The sequence below is a fragment of the Thermobia domestica genome, chromosome 11 (assembly GCF_964235325.1).
Source record: "Thermobia domestica chromosome 11, izTheDome1.hap1.1, whole genome shotgun sequence".
Taxonomy (NCBI): domain Eukaryota; kingdom Metazoa; phylum Arthropoda; class Insecta; order Zygentoma; family Lepismatidae; genus Thermobia; species Thermobia domestica.
In genome coordinates, this window is record NC_137464.1 from 262,611,786 (window position 1) to 262,629,521 (window position 17,736).

The 17,736-nt window shown below is 33.4% G+C and overlaps 1 protein-coding gene across 3 annotated transcripts in view; it reads left to right on the forward strand.

Moving 5' to 3' along the window:
• Mkk4 (dual specificity mitogen-activated protein kinase kinase 4) overlaps positions 1-16,199 on the forward strand; it is a 70,206-nt gene extending 54,007 nt beyond the window's left edge. For all 3 annotated transcript variants that reach the window (XM_081732229.1, XM_081732231.1, XM_081732232.1), the window contains one exon: positions 813-16,199. In XM_081732229.1, the coding sequence (XP_081588355.1) occupies positions 813-978 (166 nt within the window). In that variant the 3' untranslated portion in view covers positions 979-16,199. The remainder of the gene's footprint in view (positions 1-812) is intronic.
• Positions 16,200-17,736: the final 1,537 nt, after the last annotated feature.

The window sequence follows — 17,736 nt, forward strand, 5'->3', positions numbered from 1 at the left end:
TTATGACTTGAACTTAACTCGTATATATATTTATTATTAAATATTATTATTATTATTATTATTATTATTATTATTATTATTATTATTATTATTATTATTATTATTATTATTATTATTCATTTAAATGAGAACAACTGGGCTAAAATGTGAATGTATCTGTATGCCATTCGAACCACTTTTCCTAACGTGCTTTCGCTTCAACTAAATAAATAACATAATATTCAGCTGATATCTTATTGGCAAGTTATCACAAGATTTTGTCTGTTGGAGATTGGGATCCCGCTTAGGACGCGGTTATCATCAGGGTGTCTATCGGTCACGAAAGTCATGAAATCAGAAAATGGTCATGAAAGTCAAGAAATTTAGCTTTTGGGGTACGATTTTTTTTTTTTTTTTTTTTTTTTTAATCTATACAAATATAAGTATAGACTGGAAAATTTTGTTCTATAAAACGTCAAAATTTACCACTAAAAATGTCTATGGTCTGCTTTAGACGCTACCAAATCGCAAGCAAAACAAGCTTCTATAGCATGCATAAAAATTTGGCCCAATTCGTACCCAGATCACTCTTAAGAATGTTACTAAATTTTGTGGTTTGGGAAAGAAAAGGTCACGAAATTTGATTTTGGAATTTTAGTAGATACCCTTGTTATATATTCTCACATAAGGAATCAACTGCATGAGTATAATAAAACAGGATGTAACTGAAACTCAATGAAAGATATTTCGTTTATTGAAAACTTCTTTAGAAATAAGTTTGAGAGACCTATCTGGACGTAAATATCACTTTCTGTCATTTCTTTATTTTTCAGTCTAATTAAAGATGAAACTCAAAGACCGAAGTACAATAAATTACTGGAACATCCGTTCATCAAACGAAGTGACGAGGACACAATTGATGTAGCATTGTATGTTAGTGATATTCTGGACAGAATGGCTAATAATGGGAGAACCATGTTTACGATGAACGACCCTTGATAACGGACTCCGTGACGATGAATGGATCTGGTCCAGTACGATTTATAGTTTTTTTTTCCTCAACAAAAACAAAAGAAATGAAGGAAAATTTTGTTGATCAGAAGTACCTGCCATCATCAGTTGTTCTGCCATACAATTCACACGCCGCTCTAATTAGTTCGTGTGTGGAAGGAATCCTTTAAACACCATGTTTTGGTTGCAGGTTCTTATTATATCTACAATAAGTCTTTAACAGAATTCTTGAAGAGGCTTCCAATGAAGGAAGAGTTGAAGAAATAGAATAGCGATTTGCTTTTTTATTTTTCATTACCAGTACATAAAGGTGAATGTGATAAGACATGTGTGGTAGCGCACTCTGGCGTTATTATTACAATAAGTTAATTATGCAAAGAAAATATAACAGAAATCGTGATGTAAATTGAAAGTTAATGAAAAATTCCATTTGCTCAAGCAATGGAAGAACGTAAGTAGATTTTTTTTGGAGAGCTTCACTCCCTTTGTATTCCTTCTACCTAGGCCCTCGCTCTTATTTACATTTTACAGACAATATGAGAGTTACTCCAAGTAATAGAATAATTATCCTTAATATAAATATATATAGTATATATATATATATTTAATGAAAAAGAAAGAAACAAAGGAATGAATTCTTAATATATAATGGTGCTATGTTGTACCTTTCAATCTTAGTTGCATATATTTTCGAGTGAAAGCTCTAAATAATACATTTTGAAGGGAGAAAAAAAGTTAGCTATTCAAGTGCAAATAAATATACATTTTCTCCCCTTGTGTGTATGGTAATTACAAAATGAGATCTTCGAGAGGAAAAATATAATTTACAAGACTTATTTAAATAATATTATTATTATTATTATTATTATAATTATTAGAAACCTGGAAAATGAAAGAAAAGTATCTTATTTAGGGTTGTGTTATTTATATATCTTAAAAAAACACCGTTTTTTTTTTTAGTTTACTTAAATTATTATTATAAGTTGTTGATTTGATTGCTGTAGTGTCAATTGATTGATGACCATTAAGCTAGAATTCGTTTTGTTATACAGACAGTTGTAAAAGATGAAAAGTAATATTTTAAAGTAATTTTATTAAGTTCCGGAAACTCCAGCAATGACAAAAAGAATATGTATGGGTATTTTTTTATTTGCAAATTACTCTTTATTACATGATTTATTGAACTGACTGATCATTTTATATATCGTGTCTAGTATTGTTATGACTGACAATGATTCTTTTTTATTTTTTTGAAGTTTAAAAATATTTTTATCAGGGATATTTTTTTTTAAAATGTAATCTAGTCAGTCTGCGTGATGATGTATTATCGTCACGATGATAGTCATTACAAAAGAACTATTAAGTATTTTGACTTTTAACAGAACCATTATGTGTGTTGATAGACAGGGATCTTTGCGAATTGATTACTTGAGAACTTACTGTAAAGTATACAATCATGAAATGATGATTTTATTGAACAATAGTAGGTATTCAGTTGTAATAAAATAATTTGGAAAGTGCTTATATTTACTTATATATTGGAATATTTAAATGGGATATTAGGATAATGTGAAATAAGTGATTATTACTGTTTTAGCGAAATTTGTGAACTAGATACTAATTACCGATTATTATTGTTAATTATTGTTACGAATTATTTAGTTATTGTAGTATTCCAACTGATTGGGACCAGCATTTGTTCGAATAGTGCTCGGAATAAAAGTTACAGTATTTTATTTTAAAATAAACCGATTTCTTTGTGAAATCCTTTGGTAAGGAGCATTGTTGCCGAAATAGAAATACGTATATAATTGAGTGTATACTTAAATGATTGCTGTCCAATTGATATATTGCTTTATAACTAATAGATAAGCGTTTCGAAAATACCACCACTATAGGGACCTCTCGAACTGGGAGTCTGGTATTTCATCGGTCAGATCTATCAGGGTTATCAGTACATCGAATAATTCCAGTAAGATGTGCAGGTGAGTAGAGGTCGGGATGTTGTGGCAAGTATCAGTTCATACTCTTTTGTTAATCGAAATCAGGATCGCATTTGACCACTTTCTGCACTTACCTCGATTTCGAAGCTTTTGATATTTCCGCGTGCGCAGAAGACAAGAGGTATTGAAGAATGAAATGTTTCCATCGTGAATCTTATCATTGTCAGTACCAGACAGTTTTAATCAAGATACAATACGTCTTGACGCTTATAAAAGAATGCAATTACTTCGCGTGATCTGCGGTGTTCGGTTGTCTTCCCGTCCTAGATGTATTTTCGTAACACTGTCTTCATCAAATGCGTCTGAAATTTCCTATAAATTCCATATTTGGTTTTGGGCCGCGGTGGCTCAGTGGTAGAGCATTCACCTCTGGTGCATGGGTTTCTTGATTCGACCCCAGCTTGCGCTAAGTGAGCTTTGTGGTGGACAAAAACCGTGTACGTGGGTTTTCTTTCGGTTCTCCCGTTTTCTCCCACTTTCATTCCACCATTTCATTCATTTCTCTTCATCACTATCTCCTTTAACGTAGCCGGCATAACCATGGGACGTAAAACTTACAGATTTCATTTTTTTTTTTTCATATTGTGTTTTGTTTAAATCTGAATGTCGCTTATCATTACGTTTTTAAAGGCGTTCATTTATTAATATATCACGATCATGAGTAACGAGATTGTAATCACTTGGCAGTGGTAAATTCTCACTCCAGCTTTCAAAATTCTCGAAGCGGAAAGACATGTACCGACTTTTTAATAGTTACTTAAGCCTATCAATTTAGATGAAAGGTACCATCAAGCGTGACGAATATCATTATTATAATCCTAATTCGTTCAAATTTTCGATCTTTCTTACACAGGGGTGAATATTTTCTACAACAGTTATATTACTCTTCGTTTTTTGTAGATTGAAATTGGATGAATAAAGAAGGAAAGTGAGTTGAGTTGAGTTTGAGTTTAACGTCCCTTTCAGCAGCAAAGCTATATGAGACGTGGATCTACTGATGTGAAATCCGAACCATATGAGCTTCCGCTAGGAATCGAACCCGGGTTTCCCACGTCAAAGGCGCGTACGCTAACTGCTTAGCCATGGAGGAGCTCAAAAGTGAAAATCAAGTGAAATCCTATAAAGAATTATTTAAATCTAAATCTGACTTTTTTTTTTTTTTTTTTTTTTTTTTAACTAATTGAAATGACTGTTTTAATTCACTCGCCCTCGTATCTACTAATTTATTTTAATTTTTATTTTTAAATTGATTTTATTGGTCATCCACAAGATACAGAAAGACTATCTTGTAGAGCTGACGTTAAATAAATAGTTGCTACTAGATGCTATATAATACATCGTGAATAACCCAAATATAGAATATCTTACTTTGTATCCGATGAACTAAACGTTCTATTAAACGTAGTTCTTCATATTTTGAGAAGCGAGGAATTCATTTATTTTCTTCTAGAAGTGTTCTACAGGAGTCTCCATGTGACTCAAGTTTAGCAATAAACAAAATTCAACGATAAAGATATCAGCGCACATCGAAACAGCTCGATAGAATGTTTAACCCTTTTAAATTGTATATACTGTTTTTAGTATATTGGGTAGTGTCTTTATTATTCGATTAAAAAAGAACCAAAAATCTTTTTACTTTGGTTTTTTAAAGCCTGGAGGCATTGTAGAACACGTTACGTGTAGTTTCACTCTTTTCTATGTCGGTACATAAGGGTGCGATGACGTCATAACTTTAAATCTCTTTTATGCCTATTTATTATTATTTTTTGGCAGATTTACTTTTGCACCTAGAAGATTGAAATTGTGCACACACATTCAGTACGCCCCTTAGAATTTTTCAGATTTGTTTCAGACCTCTTCGCTAAAATAGGGGGGTCCAAAAGGGCAAAACTGTAAAAGAAAAAATATTTTTTAACAAGAAATTTCCCTTTTTCCGCGATTTTCTCGCCTCAGATACATGATGGAGACATGTGAATGGTACCATTTGAAAGTCTGTTGTATTCTGAAGAGAATAATGTGAGAACCATGACCCTAGGATAATTAGGAATGTCTCAGGAAATTTTTATATTACATCCGGGTCTTTTGGAGTTATCTGGTGCGGTGTGGGGCTCATTGGTAAATATTTTTACCCGTCCTTACTATTCAAGACAGACATGCTTATAATGTTACACATATTTACTACACTCATTTCTATTTTTCAATTGATTTTGAGATATGTGCGTTAACACAGGAGGACGGGGGAGTACAGAGCGGCTGAAAATTTTATTATTTTTCCTAAAAAAGATCACGATTTTTCTCAAAATTTCTCGCCTCAGACATATGATAGGGAAATGTGAATAGTACAGTTTGAAAGGCTATTCTATTCTGAAGAGAATGAGGTATGAATCATGATCCTAGGATAAATAGGGATGATGCTGTAGCAGCTTGACTGAAGAATTTACGTTAAAAAAGCCAAAATTTAAAAGGGTTAATTCATCGAATAGAAGGTAAAATATTCTATATTTAAGTTAATGTGAAGCAAAGCCTATATGTTATACACTTCTTTCACGTTACTACTTGTTTGATTCCCAATGACTGTTCGGTAATAAAGAAGAAAATATCAATCTCTTGAAGAAAGTTAGTTTCTCATAGTCACAGAGAGAGGAGTGAGTGGAGTTTGAGTTTTTAGTTTAGATGTTCCCAGAATACAAAGAACATAATATCAATAAATTAAATGTAACCAATCATTTGCGATTTTCAAAAGCTGCAAATTTCGACAAAAGAAAATGTTTTCGCTATCAGTTACTTTTTTTTTTTTTTTTTTTAATTTAATTTATACTTAGGAACATTTTTTGTAATGGACTGTTCGAAAGTAGTTGATATTATCCATGACTTACCAGTTCTGTGATAGCTGTAAAGTCATTTTTGTCTTTTTTCCTTTCTTTTTAAATATATTGTATGAATAGATATATTACATATACTTCAGGAACAAACTGTTGTTCCTTCATATAACAGAAATTTACTTTTTTTCAGTATCAGAAAAAGTACCGTTGAATTCTTACAGACTATCAGATTTTACTTTGAAAAGATATGTTCAGAAAAGGGCACAATTTTTGTTGTTGACTACAATAAAAGCTCGTAATACATTAAACACATGAAAGAACTTCGTAGCAAAGATAAGATTTTGAATGGTAGAAATATTATGCACATTAAAACAGTAGAAGATTTGTAAAATGTAAGTGCCAGTTTGGAAGTTTGCCTCATTTACTTTTACAAATAAAATTCAATTTAGTATTATATTCTCAGATACTGAATAAGATACGTGTGGTTAGCTGAATGATACAGACCATTTGTAATTTCCACTTCCAAGTATGAATATTCAGTTCTGTTTTCAAAATCAAGGTTTTTTTTTAAGAAGGTCAAGAATACTACAGTAGACTGTCGAGTATCCGTACTAATGTGGCGGAAGGGAAGGCCGGATAACAAAAAAAGGCGGAGTTCTATGAACTCATTTCTTTATGAACAGTAAGCATACCCCAAGAATAGTTTACGAATACAGTTCTGTACGTATTGTACAGTTATAATGAGGAACAGTGGCAAGCATACTGTATTGAGGTCCGTCACACACTGACGAAACAATGAATAAGCAGCAGAACGCTGATCTTTTCCTGTTAGAACTTGTAATTTTCACACGACACGGAAGAGGATTGTAGGAGACGCCCACTTCCAATGCCTTCGTAGGTAATGTTGCCAATGCAATGCCTTGCCTTCCTCATTTAATTACGATTAAAAAAAAATAAATAAATAAATAAATAAAAAACTAGGCCGGATACTTCGGAGTCTACTGTACCTTAATTCTGCACCGGTAACGATTTTTGTGTGACTTTCTAATCTACGTAATATTAGAGAAAGTAATTCTTAAAATTTCCTACTATATGTGCCTTCAAAGAAAACAAACTAATAATCATTATTATAAATAGATTTTGCTGAGTAATGCAAAAACAAACAAAAATAGTTTTTCACAATGTATTTGTAACATAAACATTCTGATAAATGATTAAATATATATATATATGTATATGATATATAAGAGCTGTGAATCTATGTCATTGCTGGACTTTTCACTGTAAGAAAAATAATGTTAACGTAAATGGGTAATCCCATACGTATTTTTTCTGTTTCTTTTCTTAGTTTAATTTTTTTTTTTTTTTAAAGAAAGCTTAGTTTCAGTTTATTTTCCAATACATAGATGGCTTGCAACGAGTTTGTGTGAAATTTTAATAAGAAAAATAATGATAGAAAAATATTGTAGTTGACCTGTTGGTGATAAGAAAAAAAAAAAAGAAAGAAAAAACTGGGACCTTGATGCATTTGTTGTTTTATGTTTATTTCTAGATGACAGTAATTAAAATCAAATGGACATATATCTATTTTCATTCCATGTACTTCAAATTACATTCCAGTTTGATTTATATGTATATGTCCATGTTCATTAATTTGTGTGCGTTCTTTTGACATTTTATTCTAATTTTTTTTTTTTTTTTTTTTTTTTTTATGTGAAACAAAGCATAATCTTGACATAGAAAGAAAGAAGCTATTGGGTGATTTGTTAATTTAACCTAAAACAACAGCGATTGTGAACTAACATACCGGTTATGTCTATTCGGTTAATATAATATAATACATAGTTGCATTATCTGTAAGAAAAGATGGTTAAAATCATAAGGTTTTACTAACCCGGTGTAAATTGTAGAATAATTTTTCGATCTTCGGTTAAAATTCCGTATGTTTTTCTTTCATAACTCATTACTCGTGTGTGATATTCAAACCAAATTTGTTTACTTCTCTGTTGTTGGGTAGCGAGAAATGCATCAGCTTTTGTCGGAAAGAGAATAAAAGTGAAGGATGTGATGTGGCTTGTCGATATTATATATATATATATATATATAAATATCAAAAGTTCCCTGACATAGGGTAGCTCTGTTATTATGAAGGTTACATCAAAATATAAGAGGGGAAACCGTCTCCAAATATGATGTTTTGAATCTAAAGTGAAGAATTTTTTTTAAAATCGGACGAGCCGTATGGGGTGTACACTCTTTATGCGCCCAATGTTAAATGAAAATGAAACGTCATTTACCTGGACCCACAACATAAGCGAATGAAGTTACTGTCTTTTACGCTAACTTGTCGATGGCCAGCCTCTATTCACCATACTCTTACAAAATTTATCCACTTCCTCCAGCCTCTCTATTAATTGCAATGTTGCATTTTCATTTAACATTGGACGCATAAAGAGTTACAGTCCAAACAGCTCGCCCAATTTTAAAAATCCCTTCACTTTAGATGGAAAACATCATATTTAGAGACGGTTTCTCCTCTTACATTTTGTTGTAGCTCTGATAATAGTTACCCTATGTAAGGGGACCTTTGAGACACCCTGTATACGCTCTAGTTTTAACAAAGATTTCAAAGTGAGCATGGGAAACAAAGTAGTTACCAGTATGATTTCATTTCGAAAAGAAAAACTACGAAGTCTTTTGCTAAACGTTTCCTCAGATAAGGAGGGAAAGAAGTAGCTCTGAAGTCCAATTGAATGACATATATGAGTCTAACATGGCGTCGACCTGGACATTTCACATCTATTTTATTTATTTATTTATTTTTCATTTTTATTTCTCCGCTTCTGTCCTAACCCGAATCCCATCTGATGATGCATTTAGCGAAAACGCGCCCAGCGTACCTTATCTGTATTACACTTTAAATTGTTTTTCATTATTTAAAGGCAATATATACAGGGTGTATCAAAATTCCAGGGTCATTGGCTAACTCCGTTTTGAGTCAAGATACGAAAAAATGGAAAAGAAGAAAGTACCTAAGCTGTTTGGGATCCACACTGGTAGGGGCCATATACTAAATGAAAAAGCAATGTTGCCAATTCATCAGGCTGTTCCCTTAGGCCCTCACCATACCGACAGTATAGCATTGTTGGGAAACTGATTGGAAGTGTTTTAGGTTCCCTCATAAATATGTGCACGTTTTCCGTGTAATTTTTGGTTACACATACGCTCCTATGGAACAGCTTTGGTGAATTGGAAACGTTACTTTTTCATTTAATATGGAGCGTCTTATCAATGCAGAGCCCAAACGGGTGGTGCGATTTAATAATAATAATAATAATTTTTAAATTAAAAATCACCTGCACCTAACAACGGTCCATTTTTAGTATGAAAGGAAAGAAGAAAGTTTAGTGATCCTGAAAACAATCGAATTCGAGATTTCAATGGATGTACACGTTTCACGGCCTATACATACCGAAAAGGTGATTTTTCGACATCTTTCCGTTTGTTCGCCCTGATATGCACTCGCTAGAGAGCATATCATTCAACATGTAGAAACCAAATTTTAAATTGAAGGTTTTTATGTGATTCTCGAGGGGGGGGGGGGGTTCGAATTTTCTAAAATACGGGTGGTTTACTGAGGGGTGAAAATTAAAATTTGCGATTTTCTCCAAAGTGGTTCTAACGATTATGTTTATATTTCATAAATCAATTTTTCAATAACAACCCCGTACTGTGGTATAAGTAATTTCTGTGGGTAAAATCGAGAAGAGGTAATTTAATCTTAGGAGTGTTTTATTTTTACGATTTTCTCAAAAATATGTCAGGCGATATTGTTCGTATTTCATTAATATCCTGACGATATTAACCCATTACACGTGATAAAAATGTATGACGGGGTAGTTCATTCTTGGTGGTGAATATTTTCCGGAGATTTTCCTCAAAAACTACTCGTGATTTTGTTCATAACTAAATATGTCATTAATAACCTGATAATATGTCATAAACATTTGTTTTTAATGAACCAGGCAATTTTATTCATATTTGAATAAATGTTTCATTAATATTCCTATAATATTGCATAAATAACTTCCATGAGGAATATACACAAGGGATAGTTTACTCTTGGGGTGAGGTTTTTTTTGACAGTTTTGTTAAATACGAATTCTGCGATTTTATTTTCTTTACAAATATATCATAAATAAGTTTAATATATGGAAAAAGACATTTCCTGATAGAAAGATCTACAGTGGGTAGTTTACTTTTGGGTATGGCTTTTCTTTGGACGAATTTTTCCGAAAACGACTCATTCTTTGTCGTAGGTAATCCAATCCAGGATTAAGAGTTAGAATTCCCCATAGCATACGGCAAAACAGGATATATATATATATAGGGTTGAAGCCAGGTGACAACGATGGCCATTCCACACGATCTCTTCTTGCAACTCCCTCGTAGCTATATGATTAACGTACGCGGGAAACCCAAGTTTGATTAACGGCAGGAGTTCGTGTAGTTTGGATCCTAAGTTAAACTATAAGTGGCCGTCCCATGTAGCCTTCTTGCTGAACGATACGCTGAACACTAACTGAACCAATCCTTCGACTGAGAAATGTCACCCAAGCAGTGGCATCTGCACTTTCATGATGGTGATGGCGTAGAGATGTTATAGACTTTCTGTAAAATCTAAAGAATATTAACACCCCAATTAATTAGGAACGTGACAAAGGAACGGTGTAGTCCTGGTATTCAGGTGGTTTCTAGTTTCGTTTTTAGTATATACTATTCTCGTGAGACCTCCTATTATTTCCTTTCGAATATTGATTTCCTTGTCCAACACAGTACTATATTTTTGAGCTGAGATGATGATAGGCCTGAGATTTTGGACAAACTCAAAAATAATTGAAATTCTATGTTGATTGAATATTGTATTATACTGAAACACTATTATATTGCTATTTTGTCAGTAGATTGTTCAGATAGTGATAGACTCAAACGATATTTTCAGAATTTCTGTATTTAAAAAAATCACAATAATGAGATAGATAATTAGATTCACCTTTAGTTGCCCTCTCATCTGCGGAAAGACAATCAATATTGTCAAGTCAATTGTCTTTGAAATCCTGTACTCTCATGTATGTAGAAATACATGGAGAATACAACAATAGTAATTTTAAAATGAGTAATGTATTAATGAGAATGATCTTAACGTTCTATAAGAAGTCAGGCTATACAGAATTATTTAGGACAATAATTTCTGAGTTAGACTGCTTTTTTTAAAAATATTATTTGTTATAATTTTGTGAGCATGTTCAACACGTAACTACTGAAACAAAATTTTATTTAAAGGTGATGAAAACAATTGAATTTTGAAGAAAAATAATTTCAGAGTACAATGTCCTTAAGCTAGACCAGTCCAGTAACTTGAAAAAGATTGTTGTAAAATACAAAGTGTAATATTCGATGTTCTGCAAAGTAAAAACAGATTTCCACTGCTATCCAAATTAGTGTATTTTTAAGAAAATGCCTGTGTAAGGGACGAGCTCACTGTGGCTCAGTGACAAGGCTATTGTTTCTAGTGCAGTGCACCTATGGCTCTCTCCCATCTCTATGAGTTTATGCTCACGTAATGTCTTGAGAGTTTCTTCGTGATTGATTTTTTAAAGTTATCTTTCTTAACCCACGTGGAGAGTTTCATTTGAAAATGCTGTTTAATGGAGCAGCCGTCTTCAGTTATAACTAAGTATTCGTTGTTTACCACTTACAAGCATGTTCAGCCAGTAACAAAAAGTGGGTATCCACATATTCCTTTCTCAAAAACCTTCGGCATTGAGTTGTTTTTCTGTAACTTGGAAAAGAAGTTACATTCAGCATTTTCTCTCTTCACACACACAAAAGACACCACAAGATTACACAACTGTTTCATGAGTACAAGTATAATAATTGAAGAGGAATGGTGAATGTTTTTGCCGTAGGCACGAGAGATCATAGTGCGATTTCCTGTAAGAGGTCTGTGTCGAAATTCAACATTCAAGACGTAGGTCAGTGTTTCTGGTAGTTCTTTTGCTGAAAAACAAAGTTGAAACATGGTGGATGAAATGCAATTTTACATTATATTTACTTAAAATATTTCCAGTGTGAACGTATTCCCAATGATTATTTATAGTTTTATAATCGGGTACACTAAACTGCTTAATTTGGTGTGATTTTGTGCAAAATAGTGGCCAGTGTATGACTTGTAGTCAGAAAAGGATGACGCTATGTGAACAGAAATTTAACATTTGTAGCGGAATCTTCATCTCCAGAACTGATGTTTTAATGATACCAAATTATTAAGGGATATTTTTACAAATTATCAACATTATTTTTCTTGTACGATGTTAGTTTTCGTACTCTCATCAATCTGGGAAGATCTTCCGTGTCTGTGCGTAGCAGACATATTTATACTTGTAAAATCCAGTGCTGTAATTACTAATTTTTCTTGTCTAGTTCTGAAGTACTTAGTAGTGCTAGATCAGTAGAATATTAAACCAAACAATCGTCCATGTAATTGATCAACTCAGGAAGCTGTATATATTTATATATGAAATAAAGTATTGAATGCATTTGCACAGGGTGTTTCGAACGTTCTTGGACAGTTGTTAATTAGTGAAATTACATATGTGTACAAGATGTAGTGAAAAAATAGAATCTTTAGTTGTGTGTCTGATTCTTATTTGTTGATTAATTCTTTGATGGCGTTATTGATTTGTAGTTGGATTTAGAATAGTTTCAGAAATAGCTCCAAAGCTTACCTCCGTAGTCAAACGATGACGTCAAGAAGTTCGGAAGGGACTAATTAGTTTGTCACTTTCTTTCTTCTCTTCTATTTGAGACAATACGAAGTTAAATGTTCATCCTTCACGCTATTATTTACTTAGCTGGATGTTGAATGATGTGATCGCAAAGACATCGAGCGTTAATTCCATTTACTTGCGGGAAGAAATTACATTTTGTGGATCTTATTATACGATTAAAGTTGTTTCAGATGCTCAGTAGCGTGGTGGTCAGCGCACGACGACTGTTAGACTGAAACATAACATCCTCCCCCTCCCCATTAATTGAAATCAATCTTGCTTTCCTGTAGGTTTTATTATTATTATTATTATTACAGGGTTCCTACAACCTGGGAAATCAGAGATTTTCTTGGTAGTCAGGGATATGGGTCCTCGGTCATGGAAAAGTCAGGGAACTGTTTTGTAAACAAAAGCAGAAAAGAAAAAACTGGAAAAATACTTTTTGCTTGATTGTTGTAGAATTTTCTTTCAAATCATAGAAGTGCATCTGATAAGGGATTTTCTTTAGAGAAATGTACATTTCCATATTTGGATTCTCAGTTGATACCAGCGTTCACATCTAACGAAATTCCTTTTCCTTACATTAAAATACAAATGCTGAGCAAAGCACCGTTTTATTATAAAATAATAAATGTGACAGTTTCGGATATCTAACATATCCTTCTTCAGACAGTATCGAAAGTAAACAAAAAGCGAAAAATAAGATATGCAGTTTCATTTATTTTCGATAGTGTCTGAAGAAGGATATGTTAAGATATCCGAAACTGTCACATTGATTATTTTACAATAAAACGGTGCTTTGCTCAACATTTGTATTTTAATGTAAGTTGTTGAATATAGCAAATGCTTTTCCTTGTGAAGATCGGGCTCAAGATTTTCTTGTGAGCCTTCGTTCTTTAGGCAGATTGTCTCTTGCAGGCCTTGACAATGAAGAAGGAGAAAGTTGAATTTCTGCATGAATGTCGTAGTGTGTTATGCTCAGTGATAAGAAAACTGCAAGAAAGAAGCGTTCTAAAGGCTATAAGCACAAGGCCATAAGAGTTTTATCTTTGAATCCTGGTATTATCCAGATCTCCTGTGACTGGATGGAAGAAATTTTCTCTTCTACTGCAAGTCATGCACAATGCCAACGTCCTTAATGATGTAACAGCTGAAAATGTCAAGTAACAATACTCCGTATTCTGTAATCTGAAAGAAAAGGAACTTGAGGAAATCTTTCAGTCTTGCGGTGAAGAACTGGATATTTCTGTCAGGATCTTTCTCATGTGTGAGGAGGATTTTAAACAGTTTTGGCAAAGCGCTAGACATCATCCTAGAAGCAGGTGGAATCCAGAATGTCGAGATCTCAAGGAAGATGCTGGGTTGTGTTCCAAATGCACGAAGACGCTGTGAAGAACATCTGGACCGGAGAAAGGTAGAGGGAAATGAGCAAGAATAGAAGAAAGCTGTGAAAAGGACATTGGATGCAAGGCTCAAGGAATTATAAGAAAGTAAATGCGTACGTTAAGAGAAGAAGGTGTAATTGATGCAGGAGCTGAAGAAGAAGAAAAAAACCTTCACTGTATTGAAAACAATGGCGCTGATTAAAACTGTGTCAGGGTGTTAAACGTTTATTCTTTCTTGCATAGTTATGGTATTGTGATATTTGTTGCCGTCCTTATTATAATCAAAATGTAATAGTTATGTAATTAATATGTATAACAATAGTAATCAATCATCATATAAAAAGAAAATTTCCATGTTTGTGAGGAACGATTGGCTGTAGAAGAGGAGGAGGCCGATTCCATAGAATTTCCTGTAGTCAGAGAATTTCTATGGAAAGTCATGGAAAACTGAGGGAATCTTTTTGCTCAGAACCTGTAGGAACTCTGTATTAACTCTTTTCAATTATGTACTTACGGTTAGAATAAGTATCCATCTACGTTCAATCTTATGCTGCCAGTGCGATTTTTCTCTCATTCCAATCCTAAGAGGATACTGTAGCAATTAGATCTTATATTATTTGCCATAATTTTGTGAAAACTTAACTTCTGAAACAAAATTTTATTTAAAGGTGATGAAAACAGTTGAATTTTGAAGAAAAATAATACCAGCGTACAGTATTCTTAAGATAGACCAGTCCAGTAACTTGAAGAACATCGTTGTAAAATACAAGGTGTAACATTAGAAATAGGGATTTAAGAAAATTAAGAATAAATGAAATGTTAATTTCTGTCATTAATGGATAGTAAGGGGAATTCTTAATTTAAGTTATTCAAAATGTTTTGAATAACAAGAAATGGTCATACAGGATCAAGGCGCTAAGTTTTCATATATAGGAGAGGGTTATATGAGGGAACCTGTTTCACAGTCAACAATGGTAAAATATATTTATACTCGCAACCAGATCTGTGTATAAGGGACCACTGTCCAACTAACAAAAGCTAGGGAACTTTTTCCTCCCTACTTGCGCATCCGTGTAGCAAGTGTATATATAGTATCGGTATCGGTTAACCGCAACTTCTTCGTTCATTGCTCGAAGGAGAGCAATATCTATCGTATTGTCTGAAATAGAACAGTAATTATTGAGTCAGTTTGTAATGTCTTGCTTGGCGTTAATATTATTTTTATTGTTTGTATAGTTATTGTTGACCTTTAATTGTTACAGGAACTTTAATTCATTTTTCTGTATTTGTATCAGAATTCGTAACATATGATTCGTTCTCTTAGAATAATATAGTTAGTGAAGCTTAATATCTGAGAACAAAACTGTCGCGTATAGTAATTGCCTACAGTTTCAGCAAGTAAAAAAAGGGCCTAACCATTCAGTTTTCTTGCCGTGTCTTTGGTTGGTAGACTTTTGACTTCCACGTAAGAATCTATGTTCATCATCTCCGTTGGTCTAGTTGCTGGCGCTTAGACCTTTGGTGCACGTCCCTGGTTCGATTCCCGGTAGGAGACCGCTCGTCTCCTTTAGCCTAAAGGGCATAACTGTGGGACATAAAACCAAAATTTCATTTATGAATCGATGTTATGTATTTCAGTGTCGGACATTAAACTTTATACTAACAAGTAAAGAAAAGACTTTCCGAAGAAACTAATATAATTTTCAGATAAGTTAAATATGGTTACATTCTTAATTGCAGATCTGGTCCGAGGATTTCCGGGACACCCTGTACTTGAAGCATACAGTACTTGTTCATATGCTAATACTGTTGATGTCCACCCATTTTTCAGGGACTTCTCTCTAGTTGGTTGAAAAACATAGTAACATAATGTAGCAAAAAATCTTAAAAGATATGTTAACCTTTAGCTGTCAGTATTCCGAATTCTTTTTTTTCTAATACTAAAATAATTTAATGAGGTAAATAAACTGGATTTTCGTCTTGGTTTTGAAAACTTTGTAACATTTGTAATAATGCATCATGGTCTCAGGTTAAAAATGCCTTTTTTTTATTGGGAATGAATGAATTTTGTTTTTACTTTTTTTTTTCCTAATAAAACTGTTTGCTTGTGAGAAACCGAGATGAAGAGAATGTATGAAGATTGCCCAAATAAAATAACTAGTAAATTGCTTTGGAGAGATTGTTACCTTATTGGTCAAATTCTATATTAAGTCAGTTGTATTTAAGTAGCTCAGTACATCAAAATACTTTGGTAATACAAAATTTAAAAAAGAAATCTTTCATATTTGTTTTCACTTAAAAACAATTGTTTGTACATATTTGTTCGTTTTAACTAGTTGTATTCTAATTAGGTTTAAGATGTCTTACTTAAATCTGGTAAACGTGGCATCACACTTAACCAGGACTGGACGTATGAGATGGAGCCAAAAGTTTTCATCCGACCAACTTCTCAAAATATAATCATATTTCAGTGATTATTTTATATGTCAACAGTAATTAACAGGATTATAGCATTTAGAAGTTAATAGGCAAAGACATGTATACATTTCTTTTGGAAGAAGAACTGGACAAATATGGCATTTTATTAGCCGATTATCTGCCAAACAACAGATGTTGGTGTAGATTACTACATAGTGGAAAAATCGAATGAACTTGAAAGTCAAGTGGCGAGGAAAGTGGTTTGTAGTCCAATGGTGTGTGACAAGAATAGCGAAAGATTTGTTTTGAAGAATTTGACCTTACCGACCAGATCTTACTCCATCTTATTTTTTAGGCGCAAAAAAGACTGAACGGACATGAAATTTGAGGGTTTCAGTGGCTACAACAGCATCAGAGCATTTTTTTTTTCAGCGGAGACAAAAGATTGTCAATGGTTGACGAAGTGTTAACTGTTTTGAGCTTCAAAGGTAAATATGTATAACTAGCGCAAGCCGCCATATGTATAACACGAACTCAAATCCATAGTTCTGCGCTCAATACTTTGGTGATATGTTGGAGAAAGAAAGAAAAGATAAAAATAAGCTTCTATTCCCCCTCTAAGGATTTGCATTTGTGAAATAGTCTAATCTAGATCCTAGAATGCAAGGAGAACATATATACGAATTTTCAAGAGTCAACACCTATTTGGTAGATGAAGCTGGAATATACTCCCCACCCCGCACCCCTAGAAGTCATATTCATACTCCACAGAACTCCAGCTTAACTGCAACCTAGGGTGCAAGGAGAAACTTTATACGAAAATCACCGTTCTACATTTAATGTGATACGTTCACCTCCGGTGTTTGGGGTCCCTGGTTCGATCCCAGTTCGCACCGTGTGGACTTCGTGGTGGACAAGCACCGTGCTCGGGTTTTCTCGGGGTTCTCCCGTTTCCTCCCACCTTCTTCATTTCACTCATTTCTCATTATCACCGTCTTTTTTAGCCTAACCGGCATGCATATGCAATTGTCAAAATCCAGTGTGTGTGTGTATATAGCGTGGCCGAAAAGTAGGTATACAGTAGCGTATTGATCAGTTCATTGCATTTTTGTCATTTCTTATTGTTATCTATTAGGTAGACTTAGTTTCTTTATTATTTGTTCTTAATGCCTTCTTTTCTTTTACCTTAAGCTCCGAACAGCCGAAGCAAACCGATAAACTAGAAATGTTATACGTGATCAATGGAGCGGTGTATACCTACTTTTGGGCCACCCTATATATAAAGATA